Source organism: Barbatula barbatula, assembly GCF_947034865.1.
Source record: "Barbatula barbatula genome assembly, chromosome: 11".
In the NCBI taxonomy this organism is placed as follows: Eukaryota; Metazoa; Chordata; class Actinopteri; order Cypriniformes; family Nemacheilidae; genus Barbatula; species Barbatula barbatula.
In genome coordinates, this window is record NC_136774.1 from 15,501,483 (window position 1) to 15,527,840 (window position 26,358).

Genomic DNA, 26,358 nt, shown 5'->3' on the forward strand with positions numbered 1-26,358 from the left:
ATAAGAAAGTGAGTAGCTGGCCCTGATCTGCAGTAATGACTGATTTAATGATACTGCTTAATTCAATTAAAGCTGTAAAAATATATCTTCCTCTGGTAATGCATGTGCTTTTTTTTTAATTACCACTATTCATAATTCTAATTAATTACATTAACATGAATAAAACAGACAAAACATTTGATCCGAATCAATAAGGTCCTCTGTGACAGGTGTTCTCTTCATTCAGATTTTATTACAGATGAAAAAAAGATCAGAAAATTAGGCTGAAACCCAAAACAGAAAACGAGAGAAAAACACCAAGGCTGACACCCTCAGTATGAACCATAGGAAATAGATTAACATTTGCTAAAACCCAAATTAACGGTAAAAAAATCCACCAACCCTACACAAAAACAAATCTAGTTTGTCAAGAGGAAACGCTGGCATTATATCAGAACCTGCATTCAATGCAACTAAAGCCACACTGTGTAGACAATACGTGTTTTATAAAAACAGGTCCATTATGCAGGCTCTTAAATGAGAGTGCATTACTCTTATTAAAGCCAATACTTACAGACAAGTTATTTAAAGACAGATGTGGAAAAAACGAGTACAACAGGGGACAGAATTAGATTCTGTATTGCTATTATCATTTCAAACTACTCTGAATAAAAATATATTTTAAGTGACTCTATTCCTCCAAACACAAATGTATCTTTCTTGAAAACAGGAATCACCGGGCCATATTCTGATCAGAGCACAACTTTGATCAGAATTTGTTTGAAAGGTCCCAACATTTGCATAAACATTATAATCCTTTTAATTTTGTTAATCCCATTTTCAACATCAAGGCTTTTGCTTCTATCCTGATGCAAGGCAGAAAAACACCAAACCAAGAAATAAAAAATAAAGGCGGCAGCATTTACCCATAAACATTTTGTTGAGTTTTACATAAATTTATAAACAGTTTTAATCTCATCAATCATTTATTCAGAAAACACATATCCCAGAACCTTTACAGAAGAGGCCATGGGGAAAGATGTAGTTTTTACAAAGCAAAAGTATCCTGCAGATGCTATCAGGCTAGTCCAAGGTTTTTGTACAGCTGTGGATGTCTTTGTAAAATGTTGAGTTTGCATTTTGGGGCTGAAGTTTGTTTTTACTGTGTTCCTCTTAGCGGCTACTCTTGTTCGTGTATGTAAAACATTACCAGGAAGTGTGTGTCTCCAGTAGCATTTGTGACTGTAAAAGTACATTTTACTCTGTCAGACAAAAAGTGAAATGCATGTGTATTTGTTATGAACGAGTCGGGGCATCTTCAAAACTTATAATGCTGGACTCCTGTTGTCCCGTGGTATTTTGACCATTGTTGGTTGCTAGTGGTGAAGTGTCACGGTTTGAAAGGAGCGGAGTGTCGGTCCGCACCTCATCATCTTCATCATCCTCTTCGTCCTCCATGCTTGGCCAAGCCGACTGGTCTTCCACACGCTTCAGACGCTCATTGAGTGCTTTCAACGCCAACTGCCTGTGGGCAAATCATTTTTATTTGTGGATGCTGCTGTGTGGCATTCAAAGTATAGATAAACAAGAACACATCAAAACAAAGAACAAGACATTTAAATTAAATTGACCTATTTATTAGCTCTGTAAAGTTTAAGTTTTATTTTTACCTTCTCCTCTCTGCGTCTTGTGGGTCTGTGCCTGGCAGGCTAATGGTAATGGAGGATGGAGCCCCAACATCATACCGCTTCACCATCTTACGGCAAACCTTAATCTTCACCAAAATAGCATGCACGAGCCCAGCTACAAACCCTATGGCTGGTTGCAGGGCTTCAGGGAAGAAAGAGGCGAAAGCAAAATGATCTGACATGTCTCCACGCCCCCTTGGATGCCTCTGGTAGAAGCGCAGGTAAACCCACCCAGACAGAGCGCCATAACCACACGCCGCAAGCGGTGCTGAAGTGTCCAGCAGTCCTGCTAGCCTCAGGACGGCAATTGCCAGCAGAGCTAGCGCCGGTGCAGCTTTTAAGCGTACCTGTGGCACTCTGAGCACTGTGGTATCACCTGTAGTCTGCTTCAGCGCTACGAGAACACCTCCGAGAAAAGAAGGTGCACCATACACCCGCACAGCAAACAGGTAGTCCAGGTCAAAGGTTGCAGCATAGGTGAAAAGGTAAGAGAGTCCGGAAAGGAGACCGGCTGCCACGTTTACCACGGCGAAGAAGATAAGCAGCTCCAGGGCACCCCATAGCGGCTCCAACAGACGCCCGGCAACCATCACGGTGGCCACGTTCACCACCATGCCAAGAATGTTCTGCTCCACCACTGCATAGGTCAGCAGTGTCCAAATCCAAAAATTTGGTGGGAAAAGGTAGCCAGGTGTGACACCGAACAGGTATGAGGTGTTAACAGCCCAGGAGAGCAGGTACAGCAGAATCACTGTGGCACAGATTGACTTCACGACCACGCTGGTGCTGGCCAGAGCACTCAGAAAGTGCTGCCGTGCCACGGGCAAGTATCGGTTCATAGTGATGGATTTGGGTACTCCTCAGTTGAAAATGCTCTGGTAGTGGCAAGCCTTAGAATTCAGTGTCAGGGCCGCAGGGAAACAACAGTGAGGTAAACCCCAGACATTAATAAGCAACAGTTGAATGAGCTTTTCAATAGTCTCTATGACATGATGGGCCAATTCAGCAAAACGGTGTGGTATCTCTGTTCAAGATTATAGACGCCAAGTTACACAACGTTACAGGTGATTTCAACACTTTTGAAGATGTAACTAGACTTGCTCCAAGTAATACTTTTGTATAGTAAACTACCTAAGATATATCAAACACAATACACATACAAGTAACCCTTACATAGTCAATGATTTTAAATACTGTTGCTTTAGATAAATTGTCGTGTTATGTTTAATACGTCGCTGTATTTCTGATGTTACTGACAAGACATTAGTACGGTCAAGTTGTCGTATTTCGTAGCTTCTAAGAAATAAATAATAACTTTCAGGGTCACCTGAACCATTCCACAGCTTGCTTATCAGGACCAACTACCGCCTGCTAATACTCCACAAACCTCACCCGCTCGATCTGTTTCAACACATTTTCCATGTTAGCTTGACAGTCCCATACTTTATAAAAGTCTTTGGGTTTTATTTCAAGGCACTTGCCGTTTGATTTTCAGGTAAAACAGGCGAAGAAAACCGAGGTGTAAGAAGCTTTCTCTCCCGTGGCATGTCCTCTCACACCGGCCTGGAATCGCAGTTCAGTCCGGGGATTTCCTCTCAAAACAGGCCTTCATAAAGCATGTGTAAAGCCAGTACGCGTAAATCCGGAAAACAAATCCCTGCTCCTCCGTTTAACATCCCAACATCGACAATTCATCTAAATTGACGTAATATTTTGCTGTTTAAGAGTGTGACGCTCCCACCTATTAGCCACAAAGCACAAACATCAGATTTGCAAACGTCACCGTCCAGCGCTGCGTCTGGGCGTGTCGTTTACGGCAGCGCTACGCCTGATGGGAAATGAAGTCCGCGGAGACAACGGCGTTGTTGTGCAATCAGATCAACTTGATGGCAGACACATTTTAAATTAAAGGGGTCATATGGCGCGAATATATGTTTTTCTTTGGCGTGTTATAAGTTGCCCATGCATGTATTATTCATGTAAAATTGCAACAATTAAAGTGTCAGAACAAAAGATGCATTCTATATAAAAGCGAATGATCACCCAGACCTGCCGGAAACGCCTCGTATAACCACACCCCCACAAATCTACATCAGTATGTGGTATGATTTGACTAAGACCGCCCAAATGTATACACAAGAAAGGTGGGCGTACCTGTCTGTACAATTGCTTTGGGGTTTTACATTTCCATCACAGGCTTGCAGTATTATCATAACCAACCTCGCGTTTCAGAGCAATGAGTTTTGTAAAGAATCTGCGCGTGTCAGAGAGGCTGGGCGAAGAGGAGATACAAACATGCGCGGTATGTGAAAATACAGCGTTTTTAAACTTTAAATCGTGTATACACATTGCATTACATCTAAAACAAACGATAATATTCATTTTAGCCGTGTCATACAACTCCTTTTTAAGTAAAGGTGAGGAAAGAACAAATATAAAAGACTATTCTCCAAAAATATGGCAGAAATATTTGACTACAAATAGTACAGGAAGACATTTATGTAATATTAAAGGAGTCATATAACACGGCTAAAACAAATATTATCATTTGTTTTAGATGTAATGCGATGTGTATACACAATTTAAGGTTACAAAACCCTTTATTTGTAACATACTCTTTGCCCCGCCTCTCTGAAACACTATTTTAAAGTTTTTTGTGTGTAATGTCTGTATTTAAGTGTATGTTTGGCCGAGTCAGCATTGTAGCTCTATAAATAAAGGCACGTTTAACAACACATCAACTGTATCTCTACATGACATACCAGAACCAGCCACACTAAAGCATCCAGATGTCTCCAATACTGCTTTATTTTATAAAAGATCCAACGCGATGTGATCAGGTTTATTTATATCTGGTGTGGATAGCAAAATCTTTCCATTAGATTGTGACTCCCCTGTTTAGAACACTGGACTTAGCAGCTCCGCTTTGGAAATGAGAACTGTTGATGGTTATGGCAAAGAATTCGACCAATGTTAATGCTGCACATAAATATTAAGATCATGGCCGTTTACATACATAATACGATATATCAAATGTGCCTGCTGGCTGGAGTTTAATGTCATCATCCCAGTAGATGTCGCTGTCCAACTTCTTGTGGTGAGAAACAAAGTTGTTTTTTACGGTCTAGGTTAAAAACTCATGCCGTGAAATAATTTAGACACTGCTCTTTGACATTATGCTGTTTTAAATTACATAATAGTATTATAACGTCCGTTTAAAAGCTTTCAAGCTAACTTGGTAATGCCTAACTAATGGGATGAAGCGGCGAACCGGAAGTCTTAAGCTTCAGCCCTACGCGCATACTCAAGGCATAATAGGTAATTTCGCACATCACAAATTTTTTTCCGGTGGATATACAGGTAGCTGTTTTACATACGACATTAAAAAGACTATAAACAAACAACCATATAAATCATACAGAGTTTGTGTGAGAGAGAAACAAGCTTGCATTACAGCAGGGAATGGTAATGAATAATGCGCACGCCTTGGCCCTTCTTGATTAACCAGTGTTAAGCAAAGCTGGTCTCATCACAACCCAACAAAGACAATAAACCCCATTATAAACAAGACATTTGTTGCCTCTAGTTGGAACATAATTACAGATTATAGGACTTATGTTGTCTTTTTTGACATTGCATGCGTGTCTGCATATGCACATCACACAAAGAAACAACATGCCCAAACACGACAAACTCAACTCGCGTTAGTCTCAATTTAACAAAGTCTTTAACAATGAAAATATACTTAAAAATGAAAATCTCAAGCGCCAGACTGTCCTTACGAAGTTGTAATGGTTTTTTAACAAAAGCTTTTGTGCACAGCCGGCCTTGATCTCTCCCAGGTTCGTGAAGTAATCATCCGTGTAATGCTCTGCTGACACTTGAATATTCAGATTGTACAGTTCTGGAACGGTATTGTAAATAAAATGTAACCATTAGGTTTTTGTTGTCTCATCTTCTGGAAGGGGAAACAAAGAGATTTTCTTTTCGCAACAAAACACACAGTGTCTCCACGACATGGCTGCGGTGGCGACGATACAATGAGCTTTACGAGTACACCCACCTTACTTGCGTTGCAATTTTACGTGTCTAATACATGCATGGGCAACTCATAACACGTATATAAAATACGTATACCCACCTCTGTCCCCTTTAAGATATATATAGGAATTTCAAATTAATTGGGAAAAAATTAACGGACTTGTGTTCTTGTGGAAACCGGTCTTGCGAGGCAGCAACGGAAGAACGAACTTGGATGGACGCACCACAGTGACTTCTGGGACTTCTTGGCACTTTTGCACAACACAAATCCTATCCACAAAAGGAATTAGCCTAGCCTTATTCAAATGGGGTATATGCATTCATCCGCCCTGCTAGCACATGCACACTGAATACAAAGCCACAAATGTAGTAGGCTATATTACACTTTCAGGAAAACAAACATTGACAATGCACTTACATTTTTTATAGCCCTCCCGCTTATGACACTTTATGCAATTTTACCCAAACAAGACACAGACTTCGTTGTGTTTTTTACTTCATTACTTTTCTGTGCTCTTCAATTTAAACCACATGACTGAAGAGCTGGCCTCCCTAACACCTCCTCCAGCAGCTTCCTTATATCCTGCAGGAAATCTCCCACCAGTTAGTGACCTGGCTCAAACCTGCTAAGTTTCAGACTAAATCTTGTTGAGTGTGGTTCATTTTAATGTGTGATAGAAGGAGAGCGAGACGACAAAGACAATGGTAAGAGGGTAGTATAGATCAATTTCACTGTAAATTGTTGTCTTAATATAAACTTGAACATAATTGCATATACAAAAACATACACTATCCATTTGTCTGCTTAAATCCTCTCACTTTGTCAATCTGCATCCCACTAAATCTTTTCATGCCACGTTCATCACATAACTCATCTGTTCTTCTCTTGTTATCACTCTTGCTGACAGTCATTTGCTCTTTGCTTCTTCCTCCCACACAAGCCATTTCTGTCACATTTTACACAACAATCACTAATGCCTTTAATGGCTTTGTCTTTCTAGTTCGCAATCGCAACTGAATCAATATCACTTACAAAGTTTTTCCTCGTGTAATTTTATGCAAATTGAATCACACAAAATTCTGGATGGAAAGACTTAATTTTCTAAAATGCATATAAAAGCCTTTACCTCCCAGAACTGTCTGACACTCTGCTGCCAGATGGCTAGAAAAAGTGTAATTTTTGTTCTTTTGCTCCTCAACTCTCAACGCACAAACTCTTAGACATGTCCCCACCCCTGTGTGAAGAGAGATACTCTTGGTTTCTTTTTGATGACACTAGACTAAACAAGACCAGCTAATTCGGGTTAAAGCCTCCAGTCTGCAGCCAGACGTTCTCAGTCACTGTTCATATAATGTGCATCAATTACAAAGATGGTGAGACAGAAGGACCCATAGATACTGAAACAAAGAGCTAAAAAAGAAGAGAGGGATGGGAGATGAAAGAGGGATGACAAAAAGAAATGAACAACAGGAAAATAGAATACAAATAGAAAAAAATGATTTTACGGACATTGACTGTGGACTTCAGAAAACACAGTGGACCAAAGTCCTTTTTTCAGATGAAAGTAAATTTTGCATTTAATTTGGAAATCAACGTCCCAGAGTCTCGAGGAAGAGTGGAGAGGCACAGAATCCATGTTGCTTGAAATCCAGTGTTAAGTTTCTACAGTCAGAGATGATTTGGGCTGCTGGTCATATGTCAGCTGTTGGTGTTGGTCTACTGTGTTTTCTGAAGTCCAGAGTCAACGCAGCCATCTACAAGGAAATTTTAAAAGGAAAGGAAGATAACAGACACCAAACCCAAAGAAGCAGATGACCTGAAGGCCGCTATTAAAGCAACCTGGGCTTCCATTACACCTGAGCAGTGCAACAAACTTGCCTCATGCAAAAGGAGGCCCAACCGAGTATTGAGTGCAAAGAAATGAACACACTTTTCAGAAGCCCGACATTTCTATGTAAAATATCCTTTTTTCATTGGTTTTATGTAATATTCTAATTCTCTGAGACACTGAATTTGGGGTTTCATTATCTGTATGCCATAATCATCAAAATTTCAAGAAATAAAGGCTATTCACTCTGTGAATAACGAAATAATATATTGGTTTTACTTTCTGAAATGAGTAACAAAGAATATTGACCTTTTCCACGATATTCTAATTAATTGAGATGCATCTGTATATCTGTCCATTTGATAGAACAGTTCTGAACTGTTTATCATGAGTGAATTATTATGAGTTTATTATCAGTTTTTCTCAATTTAGTAGTTATATGTAGGTATGTGTTTAGGTTACATGATCAACAATATTTATCCCAAATTTCAAACAAAAGTATTGTTTTTATTTATTGCGTTTACAGTATTTACAGAAAATGAAAGCTGGAGAAACAGGTGAATTTAACAGAAAAGATGCACTGTTTGCTCTATTTTTTCAGATCTCAACTACTGAATATCCACTTTCAAGCAACACAACATTTGAACATGTAGGGAAAGTAAAATAAATACTGTGATGACCTTGTCATGCTTTTAGTCTTTCACATTGCTGTTGGATGACTTTAAGTCACTCCTGAGGTTGGATATTGTCGGAATGGCATCATTACATCTAGAAATGCAGATTAAATGAAAATATGAAATGTTTTTTTCATTTTTTCTGTATTTGAGCAGACTGTATCTTATGTGTTCTTGTTCATTCTGCTGGAATCTTGTTAGTATTAGTATGGTCATATTAATATTAACTAAGTATGTTGCAGTTATAAAAGCTTTTCGATGATAAACTTAATCTTAATGTTCTTTAAAACTCAGCATTACACAACAAAAGCATCATAAGTCAAAACCCATCGGTCCAAACCACGTACAACTTCTCTCTGTTTGTTCTTTCGGGATAGCGTTGGTGAAAACAGCAGGCAATCAAAACCAGACTCTCTGTTAAACAACTCCAGACAGCAGCTATTTCTACTTCCATTCAACAGAGAACCTCTTGTCAATAGAAATCATCTTTACAGAGAACAGATTACACAGCGGTACCGGGTCATAGAGACATGAAATAAAATCTGTTAAAACATCAAATGGAAAAATAATATTTGGTCAATATGTTTCTTCTCTGGAAACATTGTAAACATTTCTGAACTGTTGACTAAGAACAATAAACATATATATATATATATATATATGCAATGCTTTGAAAACTAAAACAAAACATGGGAATATAATTTGCTTTGATCACTGTACAGTCACATTTTAAATGATTAAGATATGTTATATCATCTGTCTTACATGACCTGGTATTTTATCAGTATTTTACTTGCATTGTGTCACTGGGGTGGCATTGTGAGAAATGAAATGCATGATTTTTCACCAATTATCGACAACCCTATGTTGCAGTTAACAGTTTGACAGGCAACATTTTCACTTACTGTATGTTACACACAGTGGGAGATAAATCATCATTATAAGACATGTTTGTGTGTGTTTCATTTGCACTCTCTGCAGCTTTTTGAGGATTGCTCGGAGAAAACTGATAAAGGCTTGCACGTTATGGAGAAACAAGCAGCAACTTCCTCCAATTAACTGAAAACAAAATGAAACAAAAAGCTTACATGAAAGAAAAGTGTGTTTTTGGCAACTGTTAGACCACCTGGCCGGCACAGCCTCAGGTATTACACCACCATATGAATAGACAGAGATGGATGTTGTTTACTCAGAAAAAGGACTTTGGTAAGTATTCTGGTGGAACCCTCCTAATCTATATATTACCCCATACACCTGTGCGGGGAAGGCAGGTATTCGTCAGCATAAAAAGAGCAGATGTTCAATACTCCCTTAGTTATCATTTACACACATAATTATTCTGAAATAATGTTTCCATATTCCTCAAATGTAGCATTTAAAGATCTCATATTTCTAGATTCCATATTAATGGTCATAAATGATATTATTATCAACAATATTTACATCAAACAACATGCAGCTATAACGAATTCCAAGAAAATGAAATGAAGCACACATTAAAGTGAATTATTGCACTGCTGTGGCTTTATTAAACTGAGACAGCAGTAAAGTACAGTCACAGTAAGTGAATTCATAAATTATCCATATAGTCATAAGATTTGATTAAAATGGAAGGAAATTGCAGTGTTAGCCAAAGGGCTTGAACTAGTTCTGTATGGGATGAATTTCGACTCAAAATGATTAACAAATGCACGCACAGTCATCCGTGAACGTGATACACGTTTCATTTGTATTTTACGATTCACAAACAAATGCCTTATGATTTGATTCTGTGAAATTTAGATTTGAATAAACACGAAGCGATGTGTACAAATAGAGGCAGATTTGTGATCGCAATGTTTTATTTTCTGTTCATGTATATTGATACTGCACTGTAACTTTAATAACTGCATTGACTCATCTACTGCACTGTAATTGTAATAACTGCATCTATTAACTTTATGAGAAAATGCTTTGTCTTTGAGATTAAAACGCTTTATCAATTTGGGATTTTCATTAGTTGTCAGTTATAATCATCACAATTAAAATAAATAAACATTTGAAATATATCAGTCTGCGTGTAATGAATTAATATCATTTCCAAGTTTCACTTTTTTAATGGAAATAGTGAAATGCATCAACTTTTTGATGATATTCTAATGATATGACCAGCACCTATGGTTTCCGTAAGCCTGTCATCTAGTGGTAGTTCTTATTTTCTGCACGGTTGCGCATGGATCTGCAGTTGCGTGTGTGTGGATTGTCCAATGCAAAACCGCGTAAAGAAAGTCTCAAAATCCAAATGAACTGAACAGGATGTATGAACGCGCGTCACAGGATCCACAAATACACAACTTCTCATTGGTATGCGCAAAATCTTCTCTGAATGTTCAAAGGCCAATAAATATAAAAAAAGCCAATAATTGCGGACTTTTAAGTAATGTTTATATTAGCCCTTAATAAAATGTAAATACATATACAGGTTGCAGTTGTATATTTAAAGGACGTTTGAATCTCTATATTCACAATGAGACTTTGTTACTGTGTAGGCAGATTTTTGTAAAAATAGGTTTTAATCTTTTAATGAGATGAACAGAAAAACAATCTCTAAAACTGGTGTTGGAGTTTTGATTTCCTAGTAAAATCAGTTACATTTTGATTGTTCGGTTAGATATTCTTTGATAATTTCTAAAACTAATCCCAAACGTTTTTTCAATCCGTATGCACGTTTGTAAAAATATTAAATTATTATGAATTAATATACAATTTGCATTTCCCTCAACACAATCTCCCCATAAAGCATCTTATCGTAGGTGACTGTTTCTTGCTGTAATCCTCCCCATGTTAACATGTAACGCATGTTAATGCATGCGATACATGGAGAAGGATTGCCTTGAAGCATCTTGGATGTCAGATCAAAAGAATTTCAGAATGCTTCTTGGATTGTCTTGATGAAAAATGCTTTTCCTGGAAGCTTATCACATCACTAAAGATTTTGCAAGCAGCGGGTTTAAATGATTGCTTAAATACAATATTCAAATCAATATTCAAATCAATATTGAAAACAGGTAAAACGGTTCACTCCGCAGGTTTTATTCCATTCAAATAAAAGGGATTCAAATCACAGCCAAGAAAAGTGTTACAGTTTGTTTGCTTTTTTGTTTCTAGTCAAATTGCTATAACATTATTATACAGTAAAGCTATAGGTATGCTAGAAAATGTAATTCAAATTGTTTTAATGTTCCTCAACTTAAAGTGAAAATTCTGTCATCATTTATTCACCATCTTGTCATTCTTCAAAATATCTTCTTTTGTGTTCTGCAGAAGAAAATCATACAGGTTTGAAATGACAAGTAAATGAGTAAATGATGATAAATGATGATAGAATTTTAATTTTTGGGTGAACTACAGTATCACTTTAAATACTAAAATAAGTTTAGAACAGAAGTGTCACACAAATTAATTATTTCGGTTGATCTGTTTCTTTAAGTGCACATGCACAAATTTACATTTACAATGTACATGTTGCTTTTTACATTAGCCTGCAAAACAGCTTTTAAAAACCACCTTAGACACAAAACTCAAGCAAGACTACAAGAGGAAAATGTATTTCTTTTAACAACACAAAGAAAGGACAGATAGAGAGACAGAAAGAGAGAAAGTGTCTGGGGGTGGAGAGAAGGGGTGCAAATATAAGGGGGACTGGGATAATAGAGAAGAGGAAGAGCAAGCGAGCGAGAGAATGTGACTGAGTCTGTCTTCTGACTCGCTCTGCCGTGATCATGTCGCTTTTTCACATAAAGGATCAATTCTGATTCTGTGTGTGTGTGTGTGTTAACTCATTCTCAGAGCATTTTACTCTTCAAGTGGACTGACAGCCACTCATCTCTGTATATTGATTCGGGTGCGAGCACCAGTGTGGACAGACGCCTGAAGATTTTGAAGCTCACGCTCTTTCAATTTGAGGGCACACCTCTTTTATGTCTTTCAATCTCTTGATTGTCTTACTTCTCATAGTGTGTGTGTTGGTCGATTTTGGATTAAACCGAGTCTTCATGAGGGTAGCAGAGCACACACTCGCCCTTGGAAGGTAAGTCATATCTGGGATGTTATGAGGGTATATTAGGGAGAATGAATAAAACCAACCAAGCTAGACATTGCTTAACTCTGCTGTCTGTTACTTTGTGACCAGTATCAAGGGCTGATTTTATGATGTTTTTCTGGAAAGTCTTTGTGAACTTTTTAGTGTTCTTCAAGGAGATTGTTTTTTTGATAAATGAGTGTGAATATACAGTTTTTATTTGACTTAATGTTGCTGGAGTTGTTTGGTCCTATCATTCATCACGTTTTTCCATCGAATTCATAATTTCTTTCTTCAAAATGGCTCAATTTAAGTTACCGTGTACTGCATATGAATATAACATGAAGAAATGGGATGTAGGCTGTTAATGCTGAAGTTCTGACAATGTAGATTTGATGGCAGATTACATCCCAGCGCACACACACAAATCTTATATTGGCTGACTACTACTCGCCATTTATCATCATCTACTGTAAATGGACCAATTAGGAGGCTGTGAAAGACCATAAACTGTCATTTCTGTATTGTCTGTAACAGGAAACTAATTTAACTTAGATTACGGTTGGTTACGGCTTTAGCAATTGGATTTACTGTATACAAAATCACAATCACAAGCATACACTAAATGTAGAACAGGATGTGTTGAAAATTTCCCCATGACAATATGCATGCAGTGTTAGTCAACATTATATGAACATTATTTAAAACCTTTCTTTTTTAGAGTGTAATTCAGTGACAATATTCTCCCACTAGAGGGATAAGAGTCTTGCTCAAGTGCACAATGAAGACTCACAAATGATTGAATCTACAACTATACCACACAGAGATGCTTAGCATAAAAGTTCTCACATTTCTAAATTAGTGTATTAGTTCTATATAAAAACTAACCCTCTTAAGACTCCGGCAGTCACAGCAAAACAACCTCTCTTAATATATAAAGGCACTTTCTATATCAAACAAAAAATACATTAAACCATAATATAAATGTATCATTCTGTCCCTTTATCTTTTATGCACTTTGTTCCCGGTCTTCTGTTTCAATTGTGAGACTGTTAATATTGTCAATTCCTTTATGATTACAATTTTTTCTTCTCATTTGCAAGTCTCTTTGAATAAAAGCATCGGCTAAATGTAAGTGTAAAATGTAAATTTGAACCAACCTGCAGACCAAAACTTTTTCAGAATCCAGAGGCAGATCTGTAAACAGGGGCAATATTGATGTTTTCCATCAGCGCAGAGAGAAAGCTTGTATTGGCGTGTGCTCTACTTCACTGTGGTTCATCTTCTTTGTGGACGGGAGCTCATCAAAGGCATTTTGTGTTTTTTGATGTAGTTTGTGGCGGAGAGGCAGTTTGTCACTTTTGCAAACAAGCTTTGAAAGTGAGAGGATAAAAGAAAATGTTATTAGGGAAAGTAAATTTAATGAGAGGCCTGGACACAGGAGACTTCGCGAAAACCTTGCGTAGAATAATATTTATTTGCATGTTGGGCTTTTTTAATAGTTAATGTCTGTTAGATATTGAACTAGCTGTGTTGACCAGCATGCTATTCACCAGCAAAACATACATGATCTTTCTGATGATACTTGCTGACTGTGATAGCTAACTTACACTGTGTTTACACTGGACCTGCCCGGCGAGACGCGACCTTGGATTTGCACATTGAAAAGCATTAGAACCCATTATAATTTGATAATAAATATAAGTTTTGTCCACACTGGATAAGGCGCACCTGTCGTGTCCGGTGTAAACACTGTGTTAGCCTGATGCGTGCAATTACGGTAAGAGATGCAAAAATACCTGTTAAAATAACTACCCACCCCCCCCAGTTGTTCTTAACCTAAAAACTATGGTAGTCAATGATGTCCCAGAAATGTCAGTGGCTAACATTTGTCCAAATATCTTCCTTTGTGTTCAGCAGAACAAAGAAAGGTATACAAGTTATGAATAACTTAAGAGAGTAACTGATGACAGAATAATCTTTTTAATTCTGTATCTATTTAAAGCTCATGCCATCGGTCCAGTTTTTAAAAGCCTACATCTTGAGCTGTGGTCCAGCATCCAAACAATGCAGCAGGTGAGGAATAATAACAATCCAAAGGAGTAAGGAGGCAATTAAGGGAGGGCAATTTTGGCAGTCTGGTTTGATTTAATCAAATATATGGTAACAGAATATAGTGATTTTTTACAGAGAGCAATGTAGATTCTTTAAACCCCTTTTTGGGTTTAAACGTAGCCTGCAGGTGAATTTCAAAAGGTGTCAGCTTTGATGTATCAAGGATCATTTCACAGAGAAAGAAAATGGACACTGTGAAAATCAGGGGCAAAAAAAGACTTAAAGGGAAAAGCCAGCTGTGCCTTTTTTCTAGATTCTTTCAAAATTAAAATGAAACCAGTTGATGGTCATAGATTATGCACAGATAATGATAAAGACCCCTTACATCCCAGTGAGGCACATTTGAAACATTTGCCACTGATAGATTTTCACCTTAATGATGTCAGATCAACTACATTTCACCTGCTGCTGAGTTTTACATTAACCATGACCACTGACAGAACTTTACACACCGATTAATGTTCCCTGGTACAATGAAAACTCTACATTAAGCCAAATGTGATCTGAATGACATGATATGAAATCAAATAAACAGACAAAGACATATCTATCAGTTAAGAGGGTTTCATAAGGGAGAGAGAGAGAGAGTGATGAAGAGGATGAGAAAAGCTAAATAAATATGTATTGCAGCCACCTCATTAGAAGTGATGTTTTGGTCCAGCATGCTAAAAAGATGCCCTTATTCAGTCTCCAGACTCTGCAGCCAAAGCTCTACACGAATAAAAATCAACAATTAATTAATCAATATCACTCTGTTGTCATACAGATCATTCTCTGTGTCTCTAACTTCAAATAAATAGTTTTGATAATAATCCAAACTGTTCATCATTTCCCTAAAGAAAACTTTCTCAATTCTCAACTCCGATGTTCTTGAGGTATCTAACAGTATTTTTGTCATTATGTAACTGTCTCTCTGCAAATACTTTAAGACATTTAGAGGTCTGACCTATTCAGATCCTGATTAAAGAAATGAAAACATTTATTATCAAGGTGTCAAACATTTCACTGTGTAATTTAATATGACTAGGCTCAGCCATTTTACTCAAACTGTTGCTCAGTCAGACCTGAGTCACGCTTCTAAATCAGGATTCATGTGTTAAGGGCATTTGATGTGATTTTTCCCTTGATGAAGTTTGACTAAACAAACAATTGCATGCACAGAACACCTTTATTTAAAAAACACAATGGTTTACATCAAGTGTGTATTGACCACACAAGGGTGAGTCAGAACCTGTGAGGTTTTTCAACTGCATCTGATACTCTCTCTTTCCTACAGATGGGCAATGTGTCAAAAACAGCCATGTTTGTGTCCACTATCTCAAGACAGCACGATGTCTTTATGGGGTCAATTTATTCTGTGTTCTGTAAGTATTCAATCGCTGAAGTGCTCCATTTTCATCTATTATCCATAGTTGTGCATTAATGTATTATTCAATCAATGCAGCGACACACATGACGTCCCACATGACTTGTGTACTTCTGTTATACTTATGAATAATTCAGATGTGAAATCAACAGCAATTAACCTTTTCCTTTTATCAAGTGTCCACATAAATCAAATCATCCTGACAATAATCAAATATGTATTGTATGGTAAGTTTACATAGGATGGCACTTGGTATAGTTTGAAAAAAGTATTAAACTGCTTTGTTTGCGTATCCTGATGCAACAGGTTTCTCAGCAGTGGGGCAAAATATGTCACGATGCCAGATACACATTGTGAACATATCCTTACAGTTTAAGTGGTGAATTTGAAGTGAGTGGATGAAAAGATCTCTCTTTTTCCCACAGGTGTACTGTCACTTTTGGGAAACGGAATGCTTTTGTTTGTTGCGTACCGTAAGAGGTCAAGTTTGAAGCCGGCAGAGTTCTTCGTTGTGAATCTCTCTGTGAGCGATCTGGGTATGACTCTGTCTCTGTTTCCATTGGCTATCCCATCCGCTCTTGCACACAGGTAGGCTCCTGTACAAAATGCAAAATAAAAGAGGGATTACACAAAGAATTAGGTTTTCTAAAGAGATCTTAAAGGGATAGTTCACTGCAAAAGAAAGATGTGGTTATAAATGATTCACCCTCATGTAATTTTTAGACATATCTCAGTGGTTTTTGTGTCCTTACAATGGAGGGCAACATTGGGCCAGTTGTTTGGTTACCAACATTCTTCAAATCATTTTCTTTTATGATGATGTAAGAGTTATTATTTTGGGTGAACTATCCCTTTAATGTTTTTGATGTTGATTGGTCGATAGAGTACAGCAGAGATGATGTATTTTTGTAGCCAATTCCAAAGTAAGCGTTAATGATGTTTACACGTTTTCTCTATCAAGATAATCTTTACAAATTTACATAACATTTGTTACTTTTGAAGCTGTAATACAATCCATAGAAGCGAAACGCTAACATGAGGCCTTAAACAGACTACACTACGGCAGCTTGATATCAACGTCACCACCACAAAGCCTTAAACTTTATTTAAAACGTGTTTCTTGTAAGTGATTACTTCGTGAATTAATCCCCATCCTCGTTCTTAATCTGGTATGGAATGCTCAACACAGTAGAACTATTATTTCCAGACAAAACAAATATTCAAGCAAAACATAAAGCAAAACATAAAAACACTTTTTTATTTAAGATCATTTGCAGCACTTATTTATAAAGTTTTACGCTAATAATATAATAATATTAATAATCAAATAGTACAAAGCAGAGCACTCATTGGTAATTACATACAATACGTCTTGTGGGGTGAGAGTGAAACTATCAGCAACAACTGGTGTCATATAGCCTACCACAGCATACAGGGCAAAGTTTTTTTTATTAAAAGAGTAGAAAAGAGATCAGAACTGATCGGTCATGTGCTGATGGAAGAGATGTGTTTTCAGCCAATTCCTTAAGATGGCTACAGAATCTGCTGATCTTGTAGCAGCGGGTAGATCATTTCACAAATGTGGAACTTATGGTACATAAATCTTGAATTTTATGCAAGTGACTTTAGGGAGCCCACCTAACATAATAATAATAATACATTTAGGGCGCCTTTCAGGGCACTCAGGGACACCGTACAGTAAAATAATTAACAATACATAATGCTGTATTACACAATAATGGTGGACAATACATTGTCCGGCTGAAATGACAGGTGGAGTTGTGTATCATCCGCATAGCAGTGATAGGCAAAGCTACGTTTCCGAATCATTGACCCTAGGGATGTCATGTATACAAAAAAGAGCAACGGTCCTAGCACTGAGCCCTGAGGCACCACTATATCGAGATGTTGGGACTCAGAGACCTCACCTCTCCAAGATAAATAATCTTCAAATAAATGTTTGATGAAATGATAAGGCACATTTTCTAAATTAAATTACAAATGTAAAAATGTATATGAAGGACATATATAATTTAATATTTAAATTGTATTTATTTTACCTTGGTGAGAATAGGACATTTTAGATAAACTGTTCTGAAATATTTCAAATGTATGATCTAATTTATTTCTTAAAGGCAGAATCCATGATTCTGCTCAGAAACATTTTTTGTCTTGTTGGAAATATCTTCACATTCTGATACCAATCAAGAAGTATTGTGGTCAAATATTTTTTTAGATTTATATTTCGCCTGTGAAAGGTGTAGGACCAAAAAACGTTCGGCCAGTAAAAACATTCTGGCCGAACGTTTTGACGATTGCCCCTGATTTTCACAGTGTCCATTTTCTTTCTCTGTGAAATGAGCCATTGGTTGAGACTGGTCCTGTTAATATTCAACGTAATTTGCATCCCACAGCTTACGCAGACATCATAAAAGCTCTCAGTATTTTCTACAAATATTTGAAGCCACTTAATTTTTAACGAAATATTCATATTTTAAAATTCATTCACATTCAGACCACCTTCTTCATGCGATTTGATAATATCAGATTTTCGAATTCTTTGATTGTTTGTTTTTATAACTGAAGAGGGAGCTAAGGCCAGAGCTGGATAAATCAGAATAAAAAATAATCTTGGTTAAATAATTCTAGATGAAGACCCGAAGCTGTACAGAAAGAATTAATTATAGAAATAGCCAGAGGAATTGGGTCTATGTTTGTTGCATTATTTGTGAGATTTATATGCACGATTACACGTTTAGCAACTTGTTACCAACCACTGTTTTTAAGACACAATAAAGCTATAAAAAAACGTGAGCAGGTTAGACTGGTATGTTTTATGTCATAGATAATATTTAGAAAAATAAACATTTAGAGGTTTTGCTAATCACAGATCTTATTTTAGGCAATTTACCAAAAAAATAAAAAATCAACCCATCGACTTTGGGGTGATGGAACCTCAAGTGCTAAAATGCCAACTCGCTTACATGGTTTGCAGTCAAACATCTCTGCGCTGCTCTATAGCCGTTATTGTTTAAGTATTAAGTGTTTGGCAAATTTTTGTAAATACCTGTTTAAACTAAATGTCAGTGATGCCAATAAAGAATACAATAAAAAAAAGAAAAAAAAATGAACTCTCTCTCTTCCCTCTATAGGTGGATGTTTGGCGAGGTAGTTTGCCTGTGCTATGCTATGTGTGGGGTTTTATTTGGCCTATGTAGCCTAACAAACCTGACTGCTTTGTCTTCAGTATGCTGCCTCAAAGTGTGCTTCCCAAATTACGGTACACTACTGTTTTCTACACACTTTAAATTTTCTACACTGATGTGCGGTTTCATTTAAAGTTTTTTTGCATTGCACTTAAAATTGCAGACTATTTTACACATATAAACCACTATAAAGTGCTTATATATTTGTTTTCTCAAGAAATCTTTTAGTAGGTTTATAAGCTGTCAAATCAAATCAATTCTCTTGCAGCTGAACCAAGTCAGAGTTTTGTGCTGTTAGTGTCCATGCATGTTCTGTCTTAAACCTATGAAATTTGTCACATTCAGTTCACCATGAGACCATTTGGGCTCTGTAAATGTAATAGAACAAGAACATGAAATAAAAGGAACGAGTCACACAGAAGGAAAGAGGCACAGAAACAAAAAAAGATGAAAAGGCATTTGAAAGAACACAATGTGATGTTTTCTAATATGTAAAGAATGTTCTCATTTTGCAAATATATTTGCAATTGTCTAGTTAAGTAGCATTAAAATAGTCTATTTATTGTAATATTTTGCACTATTGTATTGCACTATTATATTTAATGCCATACCTCTGTATATGCCGTTGAACACATATTTTCACTGTAGCTTTGCAATAACAATAAACAACTTTACTTTATAAGGACACAACATAGCACAATGATAAACTAGTAAACAAACAGGAAAGGAAGCGCAGATAATGAGCATGTTTACATTTTTAAAACTTTCTTGCAGAGTTTACTGGGGTATTAAACAGAACATTTTCTCATTACTTCACAAATAAAAGAATACCCACTGTGTCGAAAAAATCATTAAAAACAGCCAGAGCAATGACACTCATTCAGTCCGGCCACAACACAGGCAGAGGTTATGTTATATTTACTTTAAAATGTTTATCCATCCTCTCCAGGGAACAAATTCTCATCCAACCATGCTTGTGTGATGGTGGCCGGGGTGTGGTGCTATGCGTCCGTGTTTGCTGTGGGACCTCTTGCTCGGTGGGGGAGTTTTGGACCAGAACCATACGGAACCGCCTGCTGCATAAACTGGTATGAGCCCAACACTTTTATTGACAAAAACTGGTGCCAATTGGTATGAAACTGTTTCTGTAATTATGTTGCTTCTTTTTTTCCATTTGTCAAGGTACTATCCATCCCATGATGTCCTTGCCATGTCTTACATCATCAGTCTTTTTATCTTCTGTTATGTGCTCCCGTGTACTACCATCATCCTCTCCTACACCTTCATCCTGCTCACAGTGAGGGGTTCCCGCAAAGCCATTCAACAACACATTTCGCCACAAACCAAAGTGACAAATGCGCACACTCTTATTGTCAAGGTAAAGTAAGGATTTTATTGAGTACTGTCAATAATTATGTTTACAGTAAAAAGCTTTAATCTACAAACCCACATATATGAACTAATGTCCTTCAAAGGTTCTCATTTCCCAAAAACATTGTATTTTATTACACAGTGGTTCTGACAGCTGGAACGTGATTCTGTTGTAGAGTATGTACTTAACGTCCCTCAAAACGTAATGCTGATTACTTGTCCTCTGTGAACAAGGGCTGGCTGTATCCCTTTGTCTGTCCTTGCTACACTTTACTGTGTCATACAGTGTCCTTGAATGCCTGAATGTAGCTTTTACTGTTGGTATTGAAGGCTGTACTGCTGTCGAATATATTGGTGCTAAATGTTAATGATATATTTGCACAAACATTCACAAAAGATAAATAATGTACATCTTCATTTGGCCAGTTTCAGCACTGTAAAAGTTTTGTGCTACATACAATTTTCATGTACAATCAAACTGTCCTTACACAATTTTAAATTGCTATGTACATTTTTTAAAGTGTTTTCACATTCCTTGAACATTACTTGAAATCAGTAAGGAATTTCAGCTTGCTTTATAAGATACAGGTCAGAATTAAAAATTCGTTTAAATTACTTGTAAAGCCTATTTATATTGTACTTACAATTTAAGGCATGACAAAATACATTGAGGTGGGTCAAACAGACACAAATAAGCTGTAAAATTATATATCTATATATTCTTAATGATATGCTTAAATGCACAGAATGTAAGTAGTTATTGTTTTACATTGGCAACCCCAAACTAAAGCATGTATTTTTATGCATGCGAATTTCAAATGTAGGCAGTAAATGTATTCAACATGCTATTTTCACACACTTATTTTGTGTACTTAACTATTCTATTTTGAAAATAGACGCACTAAAGATTATATTATGGTATAGTATGTAGTACAAACTTGCAACAGTTGTTGAAAATTATGTCTTGATTTAAATAGTTTCAAACATGTATACATATCTTTGTTCTGATAAACACAGAGAAAGATGCTAGTAACCAAACAGTTCTTGTCCACCATTGACTACCATAGAAGGCAAAAAAAAAACATTAATCCCTGAACTCTTTGTAAATCGCTTTTGATAAAAGCATCTGCCAAATGACTAAATGTAAATGTAAAATGTACTTCTAGGTGCGTTTCTGAGTATATGACATTTATACTGTTTTAACCTCAGTTTTTTTCCTTCCAGCTCTCAGTGGCTGTGTGCATTGGCTTCTTGACGGCCTGGAGTCCATACGCAGTGGTCGCCATGTGGGCGGCGTTCAGTGCCAATGAGCAAGTCCCACCCACAGCATTTGCGCTGGCAGCTATTTTTGCCAAATCTTCCACCATTTATAACCCTATGGTGTATCTGCTCTTCAAACCTAACTTTCGCAAATCACTGAGTCAGGACACTAGAAGCATTCGCCACAGGATTTGTTTGAGCCACAGCAAGGCCAGTCCAACGGCACGAATAAAGGGCCGTCAAGGGCAGAGCTCTCAAACGTGTAACAAAAGGGATGCCAGCCACTCCACAGCCTTTTCCAGCAGCCAACCAGAGAGTTACGGAGCTTGTGTTCATCATGCAGACACACGGCAGCACTTCCAGCATCCCAGCACCCAGACAACTGCATGTGTTCTGGAGGGGACCGTTCATACTGAAATAACAGTGAGACAATTGACTGAAAAAAATTACAATGAAGACCTGTGAGCGATCCCTAAATGTGCCACAGTATTCCAACATCCACTCCTTTCTCAGAACTAGGTTACAGTAGACTCAAAAAGAACAAAACCTAATATGTGAATATTATTTGTTAAATACAGTTAAACGTGAATCCCAAAATGAATATTTGAGTTGGTTCTTAATTTAAAAAACAATTTAATCTCAGAACATTTACAATCATAAAACAGCCAACAAATCTTGTTGAATGTTCGTGGTGACTCTTCCTATTATTAAATACTTCAACTTTAGACAGAACAGTACAGTCATCTCCGGATGTCTACTGTTCTCGGGAGTCATTTGTTATTATTGACTCACCCTTATGTTGTTTTATTAACCAGCATAGTAATTCCCTCTCCGTGTGTCCATTTTCGCCGTGTAGACACTAAAGTATAGTCATAGATTGCCACCTGCTGGCTTCATCACAAGTTTACCCTCAATTTTCTTTTAAGGATTCTGCGCATAAAGCTACAGTGGCGAATTAAACATTAGTTTTAGCTGTTGTTTGCCACTAAGTCACGTATAGAAAAACATTAATTATTAGACACGAAGACAGTTTGACTTGACATGATGGTTAATTTACCAAAACAAGTGTGTACTGATAAAGCATTATAGAGAGAATGGTGTGATGAGTTTGTGGCACCTATAGTGGGCACTACACTCCCGAAAATATCGATAGAAAGTTGAAAGGACAGGGGGATCAGGAAACAATCTCAGTGAAACAGTGGCCTTGAGGCACCCCACATTCAGAGAAAACACTTTGACTTGAGTGGGACTTGAAGATCAAACCAGAGCAGAAACAAACAGATGTCTGCTAAGGTCAAGATAACCTCTCTAATTCCCTAAAGGCAAATTGGCAATAGGCATTAGATATGAAGGTAGATAGTTTGACTGTATTATTTGTGCAATTATGTCTTATAGATTATTCTTGACAAAGAACCTTGACAAAGGTTGAATAAACCTTTAATGATATGGCTTTTTTAAGAATAACTTTTTCACCAGGCATCATGTCCCCAGAAACTGAACTGCAATAAAAACATGGTCATTAAGTCATTTCTCATGGTTTGAGAAAGATTTCTAGATTTCTGCAACAATTCACAAGTGTTGTTTAATCCGTCCAAAAATTGCCCTTTCTCTTATTCTACTTCCCCAAATGTATCTTTGTCTTCTATTCTATTGTCTCAATATAGAAAGTTCTCTCTTCTTTGAGAACATTTGGGAGTTTAAGGGTGGGACAACATAAAGATCTCTGACCCAAATGTATTTAATCAAGGACAAAACTCAGATATACAGATGATTTCGCATTTCTTTGGGTTTGGCCTGCTCTTATGCTGAGTTGTTTCTTCACTCTGTTTCTCTCTTGCGTTACATCATTTTGAACAGATCTAGTCATGGTCCACCCAGCATCTGCCCTTCACTTATTCTATAGCCAGTTTAGTGTCATTTAGTTTTGGGGAAATGTTGGTTCGAGATGTGGGAAAAAGTGGCTGTGCTGTAAAATTCTCATAATTTATTGTACGGTTTATTTCAACATGTGCAACTTGTGAATATGTCTAAACAAATGTGAATATGTCCAAATATAAAGATGCTTTTCCCCATTTGCCATTAAAGGGTTAACACTGTGTTTTTCCTTGTTTGTTGATATTTTCTTTGTTGTTTAGGAGCTTCCACGATGGATATCAGAGCGGATCATTGGGTCTGACAGACACTTCCATTATTTCTGTAAAATTCCAGGGAATTTCATTAGCAAAGCTGCCCATTTACACACTTTACTGGCAGCAGGAAGAATTAATAGTCTCACTGGGCATGTGTTGATTAATAATTCATAAAACATCTGATGCTCGTGGTACTGTACTCACAGATCTGTCAAAGACTATGTGTATTCTCCTTTGGGACAGATATTGCTATTATCCCCTTCTCTCTGTGTGTGTGTGTGTGTGTGTGTGTGTGCGTGCGTGCGTGCGTGCGTGCGTGTGCGCATGCATGTGTGACTGTGACTTCAGGACATATAAAGTACATACAGTAGAGCCAGAAATGATGCTGTTTGCCCATGATCCATGTTGGATTTTATAGAGAAACATCACACTGTGTCATTAATAGGTTTAACAACCGCAACCTACTTTGTTATGCAGCTAAATGTGTTTTTTACGAGTCTTTCTCTCATAAACCCACCACTGTAAATACAACCTAAACCTCATTCTCCTTGAAGCTGTTTTATTACAGATTTATGAATCTCACTTTCCCATTACCCTCTGCGGCCGTGTCTGTGTGTGTGCAGTTAATAGACTTAGTGGTACAAACAAAGAACTCACAGGAGAAACTATGAGCGGGAGAGTGGAGACACTAAAACCCAAATAAAGCAGCAGATTTGTAAAACCCGGGTGTTGGTCAGTCCAGTCGGTTGCTTTTGTATAATGTTTGAATCTCTCAGAAATGTACATTTCTCCTTTTTTAGTTTTTTCCCCATTTTTGAATTGAGAAATTACTTTTTCTACTCACACACAAATACAAAGGACATTCAGGAGGTTCATTGAAATACAATAGTTTAACTGCTAGCCTGACTAGTGTAATGCTCATCATAGCTGAAAGCTGAGAAGTCTTCTTCACACTTATACTTACACATCCACATTCCCACAATGTCTCAGCAGCTTGGGCATATGGCAATGTTTTGTTTTTCTGGGTCATCAACAGAAAATGACGAAACTTTTTAATAAGTCAACAATGGAGCCTAGAAATGACATTGTAGGATTTCAGACACAAAACGATTTGGGATTGAATTTGTGACTTTTGTATTTTGCCATTGCAAAATACATTGTATTGTTATTTGTATAAGTCGATGACAGTCCTAAAGATGACTATTGTCTGATATAAGCACAACAGAAATGTGTAGCTCAACTGGTAGAGCATGGCTAGCAAGATCAAGGGTTTGATCTCCATCCAGCACACAAATGTATAAAATGTAGTCATGCACTCTTTTAAATAAAAAAGAATGCATGAAAACGATAAAGATGTTTGACAGAGAGATAAAAGAGGAGATTACTCTGTGTTTGGTTTAGCTCTCTTCAGCTTGCTTATTTTGTCTGACCCATATATAACCAGCAGGACTACATAACAATAAATACACTCCACAAAGGCAAGAACTTCCCAATGAATAGACCAATGAAGAATCCCTAGTGAATTATTGGCTCTCATCACTGAATATGAATCTTTGAAAAAAAGCATATCTGTTATAAAGAACCATGAATACAGACATTTGTGTTACAGGAGTCTCTGTTTGTTTTCACTGTCCACCACACAAAGGCAACCTTTTTTTGTGGGAAGAGGTATTGCCTTAAACTAGATCACATGCTGAGAGAGGTGTGATGAATTAAACACTCCATTCTCTCAGTGGTGGAATCCTACTTTTCTTTTTCCATATAAGGAAAGAACACAGGTAGTGAGTGCAGCCCCTCCTTTATGACTGGGGGATGTCTCTGATAGAGAGTGTGTGTCTGTGTGAGTCTAGCTTCCTGTTTCATGAATCAGGTTTTCTCAGCTGATCTTTTACTGATAGGTCTATGACACATGCTAACAACAGTAACAGACAAATATATTTCTCAAATCCCCCTTTTCCCATTTTTAGTGCTACTCATTAGGAGCTGAAAGGATCATTAAAATACTCCAAATATAAATAAACATGCAAAGGCTGAGGAATGAGGAGTTTACTGTAGGCTGCACTATGGATGTTGACATTTAGCTGATATCTGTAAAGTTGTCTGTGGGTTTTGCAGGTACCTAGAGACATGAATTTGATGCGAAGCTAAAATACATGAATGATGTGATTAAAATGGATGATCTGTTTTAACGCTCATGTTTGCTTATATGCTACCATGCAAATTTTATAAATGTATTGGTGCACGCTAGTTTATGGATATTCCTGATTGGCTGAATAAACCTATTTTCCATGCACTTCGCAGAACTGAAGAGGCTAATTGATTTCGTGATTGTGAATTCATGGGGACTTTAAAGCTCACATAATTCCCACAATTTATAAATCCTTTTCATATTAATTTAAACAAATATTTTTGTCAGATAACAGTATTGCTTCACAATTTAACATTTTGATAAAATATCCACCGAAATATGGTTTATCTTACATTTATATGAATTTAGACAAATAAGATGACATTCTTCTAAACACCCATATAATAACAACCATAAAGAACATATTTTTTTTCTCGAGATAATTTTGTTAATTTTAGAGTGCGATTTTACTGCTCGTGTCTCCTTAAAAAAGGCGTGGCTTGGTTAGCGGC

General features: G+C 37.0%; 2 protein-coding genes across 4 annotated transcripts; one reads left to right on the top strand and one right to left on the bottom strand.

Annotated features, from left to right (window-relative positions):
* Window positions 1-213: 213 nt before the first annotated feature.
* tmem115 (transmembrane protein 115) lies at window positions 214-3,535 on the bottom strand. Of its 3 annotated transcripts, XM_079466747.1 has the most exons (4): window positions 3,149-3,473; window positions 2,995-3,068; window positions 1,650-2,691; window positions 214-1,504 (listed from the first exon to the last, which is right to left on the bottom strand). In XM_079466747.1, exons 3-4 carry the CDS (start codon window positions 2,504-2,506, stop codon window positions 1,276-1,278), a joined length of 1,086 nt encoding a protein of 361 aa, XP_079322873.1. In that variant the 5' UTR covers window positions 2,507-2,691; window positions 2,995-3,068; window positions 3,149-3,473; the 3' UTR covers window positions 214-1,275. The 3 variants fall into 3 exon arrangements, with proteins under 3 accessions (XP_079322873.1, XP_079322874.1, XP_079322872.1); XM_079466748.1 differs by lacking the exon at window positions 2,995-3,068 and having other exon boundaries at window positions 3,409-3,525; XM_079466746.1 differs by having other exon boundaries at window positions 1,650-3,535.
* Window positions 3,536-15,662: 12,127 nt separating this feature from the next.
* On the top strand, window positions 15,663-22,054 carry opn7c (opsin 7, group member c; the record flags this gene model as incomplete). Its single annotated transcript, XM_079468130.1, has 6 exons — window positions 15,663-15,750; window positions 16,178-16,340; window positions 18,905-19,032; window positions 19,908-20,046; window positions 20,141-20,336; window positions 21,554-22,054. The coding sequence occupies 6 exons, from the start codon at window positions 15,663-15,665 to the stop codon at window positions 22,052-22,054; spliced, it is 1,215 nt and encodes a 404-aa protein (XP_079324256.1).
* Window positions 22,055-26,358: the final 4,304 nt, after the last annotated feature.

What these genes read in the sequence shown, in the direction of transcription:
- tmem115 (XM_079466746.1), bottom strand. Translation starts at nt 2,506, where the DNA reads ATGAACCGATACTTGCCCGTGGCACGGCAGCACTTTCTGAGTGCTCTG. An exon ending in CAAGACGCAGAGAGGAGAAG is followed by an intron (nt 1,505 to 1,649) that starts GTAAAAATAAAA and finishes ATTTGCCCACAG; the next exon opens with GCAGTTGGCGTTGAAAGCAC.